This window comes from Uranotaenia lowii, chromosome 3 (genome assembly GCF_029784155.1).
Source record: "Uranotaenia lowii strain MFRU-FL chromosome 3, ASM2978415v1, whole genome shotgun sequence".
NCBI classification, from domain to species: Eukaryota; Metazoa; Arthropoda; class Insecta; order Diptera; family Culicidae; genus Uranotaenia; species Uranotaenia lowii.
This window is the reverse complement of record NC_073693.1, coordinates 77,925,357-77,938,758: the sequence shown is the minus strand read 5'-3', so window position 1 is coordinate 77,938,758 and position 13,402 is coordinate 77,925,357. Positions and strand designations below refer to the sequence as shown.

Below are 13,402 nucleotides of genomic sequence, written 5' to 3'. Positions count from 1 at the left end.
AGAGGAGAATTATTTTTTGTTTTTGCTGATTAAACGTTTACTTGTGGGCTGAATAGAAGGCCGTTCAAATCTGTAATGGAACTTCAAAGTTTCAATAAGAACTTAAATTTTGGGCTGAATAAAACGAACTTCAGCACATTGATTATGCTGATTAAGCTGTGTTCGACCATTTTAACGAGACTTTTGGTTGCTTGGGAATCAGGTATTTCATATCGAATTCAGATTCACAAATTGTGTGATGAAAAAATAATTTACACTGAGTTCCATAATATGCCTAGAGGCTTTACGATAACACTTCTTAATCACAATACTTACCCAAAAATGTGACATCAAATTGACGTCTATCACTCTTTTAATGTCCCGTGACTTTCCCTGCCCAAGCGAAATGAACGCCAACAGACCCGCATTATTGACCAATATATCGACCGGACCCAGCGATGCTTCAACTTGCTTTCGCAAAATGATCACCGAATTTTCGTCAGCAACATCCACGCGAAACGGTTTGGCTTCGACCGCATATCGGTTGCCGATTTCTTCAGCCGTTTTCTGGGCACTTGACATATCGATATCACAAATCGCCAGGTTGCAACCTTCCTGAGCTAATCTTTGACAGAGAGCCCGACCCAATCCGTTTCCTCCTCCGGTCACGAGTGCCAACTGTCCCTGGATACATTTCCTTTTCTTGGGTTTCCACAGATTGAGGAATTCTTTTAGGATAGCGATCATGCAGAGCACCATTAAATGCAGCAGTTTTGGTAGAAGCTGTATAATTTGATCGAAAGTCAGTGTTTCCGGTAAATTTTGGGGGGCTGCCTGGTAAAATCCCTCGGGATAGGTTAAATATGGAGCACAGATCATTTTTGAGCTGGATTTTACTTAATGTAGAAAGGATTGAGGAAAAGTGCGGCTGGATTCGATCAAAATTTTCAAAACCAAACCGCGAGAGATCGACCTTAGCAGCACACGAATCGAACTGAACTGAGATGAATCCAATCCGATTGATACGAACGCGTTAGTGCCAAAATTGTGTCATCTTGAATTTTAAGAGGCCCAGTTTCGTTTTTCAATCCGTTACGTTCTTCATCTTCTCTGAACATTTTCTTCGAGTGGGTGTTTGATATAAATGATAACAAAACAGATATAATGGGATAATTTATCACCCTTTCTCTGACTCGGTGTTTTTTTTTTTTACATTTTCAAATGTTCTTAATTTTGTGAATTCATTGAGTCAGAGGAATCTTCAATAATTTAAAACTTTTAACTCTTTTGAAAAGTTCTAAAAAAAATTAATATTATATTCTTGATATTCCTTTTGGAAAAATAATTTCAGAACATTTGAAGTTACTACCAGAACTCTTTCAATATTCCAAGTTAGAATCTATCAGCCGGTAAGAAAGTCTAAACTCATAGTGATGAACTCCATTTAGTGATATAAGTTAGTTCGGCCATGAACAGTAGAGTTTGGCCTGAGCAAAATTGAATCTGTTTTCATCAACCGACGGAAAATGGAAGAAACTAATGTAAAAAAAAAATGATACCTTTCTAGCTGGTCAGCTTAATTCAGCTTGGGTAAGCAGTTATTTGGAATCATTGATTCGCAACTCAGGCCGTAGTGTGAGAGGTCAGTTCTTTTTTTTTTTAATTTTCAGAAAAGATGGAAAACTTTCAGCGAAGTATGAAGCTTAAAGATGTTTCACTTAGTGTTTTGTTTCTTTTTTAGCGGTTTGATTGGTTGTAAATACAATCACATCTTTTTTATTTTTCGACTTTGGAATGCTTTGGAGACATTTACATATTAAATCTTCGCAAAATATTCTTCAGTTTGATCACCCATCTTACATTTTTCTATCACAATATTAAACTAAACACAGAGTATTTTCCTACTTATCGCTACAATAATGTTTTGTTTTGTCTATTTGATTTTTTTCAAGATTGCTTAGCATCTTTGGCAGGCGATTTCATCAGCTCTGGGACCTTTCCGACTATTTGGTTGGTTACCATCCGAGCTAGGGATGCTGGAACCAATCTGGGATATAAGATAAAAAATTTCAACTCAATTTATTAACACATTTCTTCAAATTAGTCTACTCACGGGAATAAGTAGAACGCAAGTTTTGCTGGGAAAAATCCGGGAATCACGTCCATCTGGTTTATGAGCATGGCGTCTATCACATAGCCGGCACAACGTTCTGGGGTGAGATATGGAACGCTGATCCTGAAATTTTAAAATACATTCGATATAGCGTTGCATCGCAAGTTCTTTCGCTCATAAATTATTGAAAATCTTACTTCATGGATTTCATAAGGTCGTAGAAATCCTTTCGTGACAGAATTCCCGTTGGATAGGCACAGGTGGTGAAAACGCAATCGCCGAGTCCGTCCAGGATTATTTCCTCACGCAAGGACGTCATCAGGGTTTTCACGCCCGCCTTCGTCACGTTGTAGCTGATTGAACGGGCACTGGTTAGTACCGCTGCAATAAAAAAAAAAGAATAAGTTAAAATGTAATTTGGAAATAAGGCTGGGAAGAAAATAGCTTAAGGGAGGAGTAGGGTCTAACGGGTAAAAAAAACACAATTTTCACGAATTTTTTCTAGAGCTATCGTTCAAACAAATGTGTTAAAATTTTTTGCATTATACAAAGCATTGTTAATAGAACATTTCGTAATTTTTTCGTAGAAAAATATTGAAAAATGAGCTGGTGACGAGTACTTTCGAGGATGCCTTTTAGAAAACAGGATTTGCGGTGGACACTGTATCTCAGCACAGAATAATCTGAAGTCAAAAAATCAGAGCAAAATATTTTTAATAGATGTTTTTCTGGACCCAAACGATTTTATTTAACTTAAAAAAAATTTTATGAAATTTTTGTGGCTGTTTGAAGTGAAAATTACGATTTTTCACGAAAAAATCCATCATTTTTTATCTGTAAAATCTTCCAAAGTGAAAAGTGAAAAGAATCGGTGAAGTCGTATTCAAATGACGATGTTCACTGACTTTAAAAATGTGTTTTCGAGAAAAACGCGTTTGAAGTTTCTGCTCTTGAATTCTTGCAGTATTAGATAAGAGGAGGTAAAGGCCTATAATTTCTACAATTTTGCTTCGATTGACTTGAAAATTTGACACAACGCTCTTGAAATGTTTTACAATAATAAAATAAAAAAAAAACGATTTTTCGAAAGTGTTAGACCCTGCTCCTCCCTTAAATAAGGATGAACCAGTATCGTATCCAGTTTGAAATATCCGCGAAAGTGAACAAAATTTTGAAGTGCCTTGATTTCTCAGAAGATAGGGAGCTATCCTGAACACATTTTTTTGAAGCTCGTCTCAAAATACGCTGATTGAAAGTTCTCATTAAAATCATAATTTATATTAGGAAACCCTGAAAAATTTTGTTTTGGAAAGTAACCAATATTAAGCTGATGATACATCCATATAGACACAACTTACATAAAATAGAACTGATAGCTACGATATGTCCACGACGTCGTTCATACATTCCTGGTTTAAACTCGCGAAGTGCCTGTGAATAAGAGTAACAAAAAAAATTATTATTTCCATGTATAAGAGCTCATTAGTATAAATCTCTTTAAAATTTTACATTGGACCTGTTTATGTTGATGCTGAGTCGAAAACTTTTATTCGATCATAAGATTATTGAATTTATTTTTTTTTTCGTGCAAATCTTTTAATCATTTGCATTACTTAACTTTGTTTAAATAATTTTAGAGCTCAATGTCTTTTTGAATCTATATCATTTTTGTAGATATTATCGACCCTTTGAGAAAACCACGGCCTGCGATCAAAATAAAAAAAAGGAAAATATATCTAAAAAGCATATAGATGGGAAGTTGAAAATAAAAATTAGAAATAAAATTTTTTTTTCTAAGTTTGCTTTTTTTTATAATTTTCAAAACGGGGTTTGAGCTTCATCCTGAAAAATTGAAAATTTTTCAATTATTTATGAATATTTTTGTTAAATATAGTATAGGTAAAGAGGTATAGAAAATTTCTTCTAAGTTAGTTGTATTGATACTAAAACTGATGTTTAATGATTGCAAATATTTCTTAATTTGCTCTGAATAAAAACTCTTAAAATTCCATTTTTGAACCAAACAGCGTTCTATTCAGAGACATCGTTTTCAAAATATAGCAAAAACTAGCAGCTGATTTCAAGATATGGTTTGGATGAGGTTTCCACCTATCCAACGGTATATAATTTACCACGGCGATCAGCAGCGCAAGATTTATTTTTGCTTTAGAAAATTTAATAGAGTAAATCGAAAAAAAAATTATCACCAAATCTTGGGTCCTAATCAAGCGGAACTTTATTAGTTCATGATATTAAGGACGGTTTTCATCTCCAAACTGTGGCATAGATTTTAATATATCACCTCTAAGGTAAAGATATTTATAAATTTTTAAAGATTGACATACTTTTTTTAGTTGTTTTGCGATGAGAAAAAAAATTCTATTTTTAATTCTTGTGTTCAAGTTGTCGTTCATGCTTGTTCCATGAAGTTGTAAAAATGGTCCTATAAAATATCTAATTAGGGTAAATGAGCCTAATTGAGCTATATTTTGTCAGAGGTTTTTAGATTTAATATTGTTGCGCCGAATCTTTAATACTTAGGTATACAATTTTTTGGTTACTAAGTTCCAAATATTTTTCTGAACTCTGTTTTGGTTTGAAATAATCATTTCAAGCCTTTATTTTCGAAAAATTTCGTGTTTTATAAAGCGTGTCGGTGTTTCTAATTTGGCACTAATTGTTCCTAATGTTAACATAAGGGTGTTCCTAATGTTAACATAAGAATGTTCCTAATGTTTAACACATGTGTATCAGGGTACCCAATATAACACTATTTGTTCCTGATTTTGTAAATGGGTCTGTTTATTTAATACCTTAATGAGAAAAATCTCAAAACTCACCTTTTTCTAAATTTTACAATGTTTTTGGGATGTGAATGGAGAAATAAGGACTATTTAAATCCTACACAATATTCCTTTACGCTTGTTTTGAAGAAAGCAGTGGATGTTGAGCTTATTAAAATTCAAACTTTTACTTTTCCAATGGATAAATTTATTATATTTCAATAGTAGAAAATTCCTTGTAATGGATACAAATAAGTACAGTCATACAAAGCATAATGCAACAGCATGATTCGATGCAACATTTGTGTACCACAACACTTATTTAACTTTTATTTTAATTTAATGTAATAAAATTATCATTTAATGATAACAAAACGATGATGCCATAGTTTCTAACATCGTGAGAGAGATTAATGAAGTTTTTGATTCTCATAGAAAATTCGAAACATCGAAATTTTTACATTTTTTGATGCCGTAAAAACTTTACACAATGTGACGGATTGATTTAGTGATATTACCTACAAACTTTATATGGAACTTATATCCTACATCAACACTGTTAGTGTATGAATATTTTTCGGACAATCATTTAATTTTTTAAAATAAATATTTTTTAAAGCCCGTTACTAGTCTGGGCTAAAGTGCATTGACATGCAAAACAATGATTCACAGTTTAAATCGTGTTTCCATATGCTAGAATATGATGTAAAATTTTTGTTGTATTTTTTATCCCTAAATATAGCAGCACCCTTATGCTTTCTTTAAAAAAAATCTTTGACAGAAAAAATATAAACTTTAATTTGAACAAAATCAAAAATAACTGTAGATCGTGCTTTATGCGTAATGACATCACAAATATGTCAAAAACTTTAACTATTCAAGCTTTTTTGTTTGATTTTTCATTAAAATCAAAGGTTTTTGCAACTTGGATACCCCTATTTCTTAATAGTGTGAAGATCGCATGTTTTGTAAATTTAAAAATAACTGGTGGAACCAATTATTTTTCTGACCACGTTAATTTGATGTCCCATTAACCTTAAAACTTTTGATGTACAAACGGTAGGATTATCAGTGGACATTAGATTTTAAGAAGCCATTGAAGTTGAAAGGTGTTGCATGATGCCTCAAAAGACGGTATACAATGTATTTTATTGAGTTTTTTTTTATTAATTTTTCCTTTCGATTTTGTTCTCGTTAAGAAGCTCTGTGTAACTTGATGGCTTCCTTCTCTGTCGCGAAGGGTGCGTTCCTTACAACCTGGCGAAAATATTTTTTCAACATTTTCAGCTTTGAGATTTACTGAAGTAAAAAAAACATGTTTTATTAGCTCAAAACAGTTTATTTTAACAGATCGTTGGAAATTATGTTAAAGCAAAATTCAATCAATCAAATTTATTTAAAATTCCCTTTTTGTGACGTTGATATAGTTTGGAAAACTTTGACTATGTCCATAATTAGGAACATTTTGAAAATAGTGTTCCTAATTGTGAACATATACTTTTTTTAGATTTTACACGAAAAAAAACATGGCTCTAACATACTTATTACCTCAATCATGATAAAAAACAATCCGACGGAAAATTTCAAAAAAATCGGTTGACAAATTCAGCTTTAATCTTCTATTTCTAAACAGGTGTTTTTTAAGAAATTTGCTAACAAATCCATTCAACTTGGATAAACTTTGAAACAATCCGAAAAATCCTATGAGTTAGAAAACTAATTAGTTTGTAAAATGAAAGTTCACATGATTCTTTACATTGTCATTTTTTTTTTTTTTTGATAATTCTGATAGGTGAAAAATAACGTCAAAAACAGGCAAAATCGAACAGTATGTTAACATTAGGTACACATGCCAAATTAGGAACACTTACCCTACATCATAATGTTCCTTGAATATTGGTGATTCGATCCCAACATAAAAAATTGGTAGTCTAGCTTTATGGGGGATTGAACCACTGTGAGCTTGTAGCCAGTGAAGCTATTTTTCAAATGTTTATACATACCTAAACTTTTTTTTAAATGAATTATGAGGAATATTTCTATGACTTGATTTAATATGCACTTGAATCATTTTATCAGGAAGCTCGAAAATCTCCACTGTGCAATTGCATAATAACGTAAATATCGCTAAAAACAGAGAAAAATTCAAGACAACCTCTTTGTAGACCCCTGGACAAAAATTTGACACCTGAAATCAATTGCACTTCCCTGAAAACTCTCGTGTCCAAATTTTCATCTCAATCCGATGTATAATAACGTCAATATCCCAAAAATAGTGAATAGTTAATTTGGACGACCCTTTCGGCCGACCCTTGACCCAAAATTAATGAATGCTGATGATGAATGATGAAAAATGTTGTAAGATTGAAAACGAACACAAACACACACAGGATCTCAATGAAACTTGGTATTTCCTCGAAGAGATCCCTTTTTCACTTAACTCTAAGCGTACAACTTTCGAGGATATGATGGCTAGCAGCTTACAAATGCTAAAACCTCCAACCCACAAAAAGTGTCCTATGTCTGTCGTGACCAGGATTCGATCTCATGCCCGTTGGCTTAGAAGACTTGAAGGCTATCCTCTACAACACGGGCTGCGGCTAAAATTCTCGGATGATCCGTTCTGTTCTGACTATTCACGTTATTTTTCTTCGGATTGTGAATAAAATTTGCTTAGAAGTGGTTTGAAGGACGAGCAATCGATTTAAGGTATCAAATTGAGAGACAGGGGTCGGTCAATGGGGTCGTCCTTATGAACTGTTTAATGTTTTTGCGATATTAACCTTATTATAGATTAGATTGTGATGCAAATTTGCATATGAATATTTTGAGGAATGAGCAATCGATTCCATTTATCAAATTTAATGCATGACTGCTTTGAGGGACGAGCAATCGATTCTAAGTTTCAAATTGAGGGGGTCGGCTAAAGGAATTTTATTATTATTTGTACAGTATTTTTGCGATATTGTCTTGGTTATGCATAGAATTGTAATGGAAATCGGCACACGGTAGTTTTACAGCCCAGGTAATTGATTTCAGGTGTCAAGTTTGGATTACAGCTCGATAAAGAGGATGCCATATTTATTGTTTACTGTTTTCGCAATATTTTCGTGTTACGGGTCACAGGTCATAAGCATTCGTCTTTATTGCTCGTTCACTATTTTCAAGTTATTGACTTTATTGAACATCGGATTTGAATGGAAAACATCGCAAAAGGGTGTTTTGAGGGGCAGTCAATTGACACTTGCTATGCAATTTTTGTGTGAAAGTCAAGCGAAGGAGTCGAGCATATAAACAAATAATGCATGTTTCTTTTGTAATGTCGTGATTTCGCAACCGGTCGACAAGAAAACACTCACATGTATTTTATTAAAAAGCCAATCAACCTCTAAATTCGAATTTCAAGCTAAAGGATAAGAGAAAGTGGCGACTTTAAACACTGTTCAATGTTTAACCCAATATTGTCAAAAAAATGCATCGGATTCAATATTCTAAAATCTTTTTCGCTTAGCCATGAGGGCAGAATGCAGAAAAATTCTGCAATATTTACGTTAGGGGGCCCCCATGATTTACGTTAGAGTGATACTATTCACTATTAATCCGGGCTTGGCAGTGTTTCAATCGTGTTTTAAGTATTCGGATGAAATTTTGGTTTATTAGGCTGAAAAACCTTACAAAAATAATTTTTGAAATCAAAAATCAAAACTGAATTGAAGATTTTCGTAAAAATTTTCAAGTGTGAATTAAACCGGGCAAAATCCGGAGAGCTTCCTGCAATATCCGGGCTGGACTGGTCTTGTCTACAAATTTCCATTGAAAAACTGGGCAGGCCCGGAATGCTTAAGCTACATAGTTCAAGACATAAAAAGAAGAAAACAAAATTTAGAGATAAAATCAACCTTTAACGACTTTGTTATCAGCCATAATTCCCTTTTATTGAATAATCATTAGTCATATCACGCTCAGCACTGATCATGAATCATTTTCAATAGAAATATACCTTTCTGAACTAGAAGGATTAATTTAATTAATTGAGAGCTAATCATTGCCTTGAAAATGTGGCGAATCTCCAAAAAATGGAATAAAAATTTAAAATTTAGTTTTTTTCATATTTGGAACGTTTATGAATGATTAAAAAAATCTATTTGACAAACTGCTTTGAAATTTTCAAATAAAGTCGAATATTTATTAAATGATTTTGTTACTGATACTTTTGATACTGTTTTATTGTTTTGGCTTCTGTTGGAATTCTATTCAGATATAAAAAGATTTCAAAATTCGATTCCAAAAAATACAAAAAATATTCAAACTTTTTCAGATTTGCATACGTTCAATCAAACAATAATGGTGGTTAAATGAAGTCTAATGGATATTGTTAGATCAGTAATTTACAAGTAATTTATTTTTTTTTGAAACTGCGATGATCTTCCATTTTGATTTACTCCTTGGAATAATATTGACATAAAGGAAAATCTGATTTGGAATTCGGTACGAGTTTATCTCAAATTTTCGACATGGAAAGATATGAGAGTTTATTACATGAAGCCTTTGATTATTCGTACGTTTTAGTTTTTTGCTTCAATTCTGAAGCAACATCCTTTGATATTTCTTTTTAAATAAAAAAGATCAGTTCTATTTATGATAACTTAATTCTTTCAAACTTCAGTCCATACGGTTTTATATGACAAACTTGTATGGTTACTGCTGAAAGTTTTGTATAAAAATGATGATTCGTGAGTTTTCCCCCTTAAATTGATTTTTAATAAGCGTTACATGGTTACTAACAGGGAATGGTTAATATAAGTTTTTGCTCTACAATGTTTGTTTAAATTTTTATTACATTGAAATAATATACGTTAACATAACATCGATCGATCGATCGATCGAGATAAAAAAATCTTCCGATTTCAATAAAAAAATTGCTGAGTCTAGTGAATTTGTGATGAAAAAAATTATCACAATAACAAAAACAGAAATTACTTTTATAAATTGTTAGGAATAATATTTCATTGTTATTATTGATTTTTTTTTTAAATAAAGTAACGTAAGGTGACAATCTTTTAAGCTGTTTCAAAGTGGTCGATACAGTCCCTAGATTCAATTTGACACTCCTGACTAAATCCAATGTTTCTTTTTTGTTTCTCAACCGATTTGTTTTGGAAACCTCGTCATGTTACTTAAATATTTTTCTCGATGCGTGTTCACATACAACTTCTCAGTTTTCTGTTATATAAAGCCTAAGAAAAAATCTGAAAAAAACATGTTTCGGATAAAAGATTGTAAATCAGCGATGTAAGGCACAAAAAAATTTGTGTCCAAGAAAGCTGAAGTGAGAAGCTATACGTTGCACAAAAGTATATTATTATTTTTTTTTGATTTTTTTTATATCAAGACCACGAAAAAATGTAAAAAAGTATTGTAAAAACCGTACTCCTCAATCAATGAACCGTCATAATTGTATAAGTCACACTAGATAAATTTAGAAATGAGGACTGGAAAATTGATGTAATTTGGCACATTTTTGCAATATTAGATTGTCAAAATACGAAACACAGAATTTTTGACGAATTTCCAAAGGTTGCTGTCTTACTAACTTTTTGTCAATTTGCAATTTTTTTTAGATTATTTTGTTCATAAATTTAGCTTTGCACTGGATTTTGATTACATAAATATTAACACAAGATTTCAACAATAAACCAGAAAGCAAATTTCATATCGTGGTGTTATAACATAAGCGCTGCAATACTTTACAAAAATTTGAAAAAGTGTTAAAGTGTTGAATATTTCCTGAGAAACATATTTGAGTTACATTACGAGGCTTCCAAAACAAAAAAATTTTGAAAAAATTCGATTGAGAAACAAGAGAGATTAGCGGTGTTAAGCTAGGAGTGTCAAATTGATACTCATGGTCTGATTAGGGAGTATTTTTACTTGGGATTTCAGGGTGCGTCCATAAAAAAAACGCAATGATGCAAAATTAAAGATTTAAGGAATTCATTGAGGGTTCCCGAATAAATTGTATTATTTGGATTCACCCGAGTAAAGTTAAAAGTATAACTTCCAATAGTGTCATATTGTCACTCAAGAGCAGACTAGGGTTAAGAAACTTCATTGGGCTCTTCTTCCAGGGTTCCATTGACTTCTATTTCAGTTAAAGTTATTTTGTCACTTATGTTTTTGTTAGGAATTAATTTATCATTTAATTTAAATCGAGTCACATTTTTTCTATTTTGATTTTTGATTTTTAATTTGATAAGTCTTGAAATTTCACGATTGACATAAGATTTTTGAAAATATCGTTGCAATACAAGTTCTTTGAAGTTATTTAAATTACAGACATTAAAATCATTGAATAAGCTTTTTAATTGTTCCTGATCTCCTAAACTGTATGGTCTCAATGTATCGCCTTAGTTGAATGGAAGAACTTACCCAGATATGTGACATCAAATTGACGTCGAAAATTCGCTTAACATCTTCCGTACTTCCCTGCGATAGGGAAAGGAAAGCCAGCAGACCAGCATTGTTGACAAGAATATCCACCGGGCCAAGCGTCGCTTCGATGTTTTTCCTAAGCTCAGCGATCGAGCTTTCATCGCCAACATCTGCTCGGAAAGCTTTCGCCTTCACTCCATAGCTTTCCCATATATCTTTTGCGGTCTTCTCGGCATTTGGCAAATCGATATCACAAACGGCCACCGAACATCCCTCCTTGGCCAATCTCATACACAGAGCCCTTCCCAAGCCATTTCCTCCCCCGGTTACCAGTGCAACTTGACCCTTGACACTTTTCTTCTTCTTGGGCAACAGCAGCTGAATGAATTCCCACATGATCACAACAAGACATGCCAACAGCACGTAGACTACCTTTGGTATCACTATGAACAGGGTAACTTTAAGACGTTTTGCAAGTGATGGTTTCTTTGATCGCCTCTGAGGAGCCGCCTCGTATTTGCCCTCCGAATAGCTTAAGTAAGCATTATCAATCATTTTGAAATTTTAAACTGTCAAAATCCGGATTTGGTTATGAAGTTTGATTCAAGAACCAACTTAAGGAGTTGGTCACGGCGATTGATCAACTGAACTGAAACGGTGCGCGATTCAAACTCAACTGAACTCGGTGGGCTTGCTAAGTTTGGCGCCAAGCGTACTTGTTCTTGCCCTCTTGTAGTTCATGAATAGTTTTTCGCGAAATGAAACTGAAGGCACTACAACCGAGATCTAGTACTGCAATCGAAAGGTGTAGGAAAACAGGTTTCCCTCAAACTTGCCGTTGTTGATGAACACGCGCCTGTACGTTCTAAAAACCTACCGGCATTGGGTACTAGACTTTGTGAATAAAACCTCTTTCCCTCATCCCAAAGCTGGTACCTTAGTCGAAAAAATATAATATGCTGCTCGCAAATGAGGTCGGTTGCAACTTTGTTGCAGTTTTCAGTGTATATCAACCCTGTTGGCACCAAGTGAAAGGAGTTAATATCCATAAGTTTATGAGTTTGATTTTTCGCCATAACGTTTTATGGTTATTGGCGGGTTGACTAATAGGAAAAGGTGCAGACGGCTAATTGATGCCGCTTGAATTTTCATCTTGTTGTCGCGTAATCATCGAACACGTTTCATATCATTCGCTTCTTTAGAAGTGGGAGGGACATTTTAACCTGGGATAATTTAATATTACTTTAAAATTTCTTTCAAAACTGGTAAAAAATTTTTAGAACTGATTTTTTACACAATTTTCGGATTTCAATTTTTGTTTATATTAGATAAATTCAAAAAAAATTAACTTAACCTAGTTAACCTAGTCAAGTGTCTGAAGTGTGAGGACACCTGATTCCTGTAGACATATATCGTAGCCAGTATAAGCAGGGTTGCCGAAATATATTCAGTTTTTTTCGACAAAAAAATATTTAAATCTGCGATTTTGTTTTTGGTTTGAATTTTGTGACCGTTTTCTGCGATGTTTTTTATTCAAATGAATTTGAAAATTGGAAAATTTGAAAATTGGAAAATTTTTATATCAAGATTTTTTTTAAACTTTACTTATGATGTACTTGCATTGATTTACTTGTACTTGCGCCACGAGCGTGGTACATTTCGAGGCATTATTCAAATATAAAAAAAAATTAAAGTAAAACCCTACTGGACAAAATTACACACAGCTTTTTTGTTAGTAAAGTTTACTTAATTTTCAAAGTTTGGTCCAGTGGTTTTTGAGGTATAGAATGCCAAAATTCGGTGTATCGCGGTCAAGATTTCGTCGCGATCTTTAATGTGTTAAGGTGATTAATTCAGCCGAAACTGAATAAGTTCATCACTAAATTTTAATAATTTTTCAATCACTTAAAATGTTTCATTGGTTTTAAATGTTATGTGAATATTCTCTTCTTTTTAGTAAAAGGAAACATCAATTGTATCCCTTTTATCTATTGAAACGAAAAATTTTGAAAGTCTTTCTATGGTTTGTAAAAAGATTCAATCTGTTTTCTGAGGAAAACCCTTTTTTGTTCGAATCTATAAGATGATGTTTTTC

At 32.9% G+C, this 13,402-nt stretch overlaps 2 protein-coding genes across 3 annotated transcripts in view; both read right to left on the bottom strand.

The window, feature by feature from the left end:
* Nucleotides 1-13,402, bottom strand: part of LOC129757038 (pikachurin) — an 865,561-nt gene that overhangs the window by 370,795 nt on the left and 481,364 nt on the right. The gene's annotated exons all lie outside the window — the stretch shown is intronic.
* Nucleotides 1,433-11,984, bottom strand: LOC129757039 (estradiol 17-beta-dehydrogenase 11-like). The gene is made up of 5 exons (XM_055754140.1): nucleotides 11,305-11,984; nucleotides 3,451-3,523; nucleotides 2,290-2,473; nucleotides 2,093-2,215; nucleotides 1,433-2,026 (listed from the first exon to the last, which is right to left on the bottom strand). Exons 1-5 carry the CDS (start codon nucleotides 11,860-11,862, stop codon nucleotides 1,927-1,929), a joined length of 1,038 nt encoding a protein of 345 aa, XP_055610115.1. The 5' UTR covers nucleotides 11,863-11,984; the 3' UTR covers nucleotides 1,433-1,926.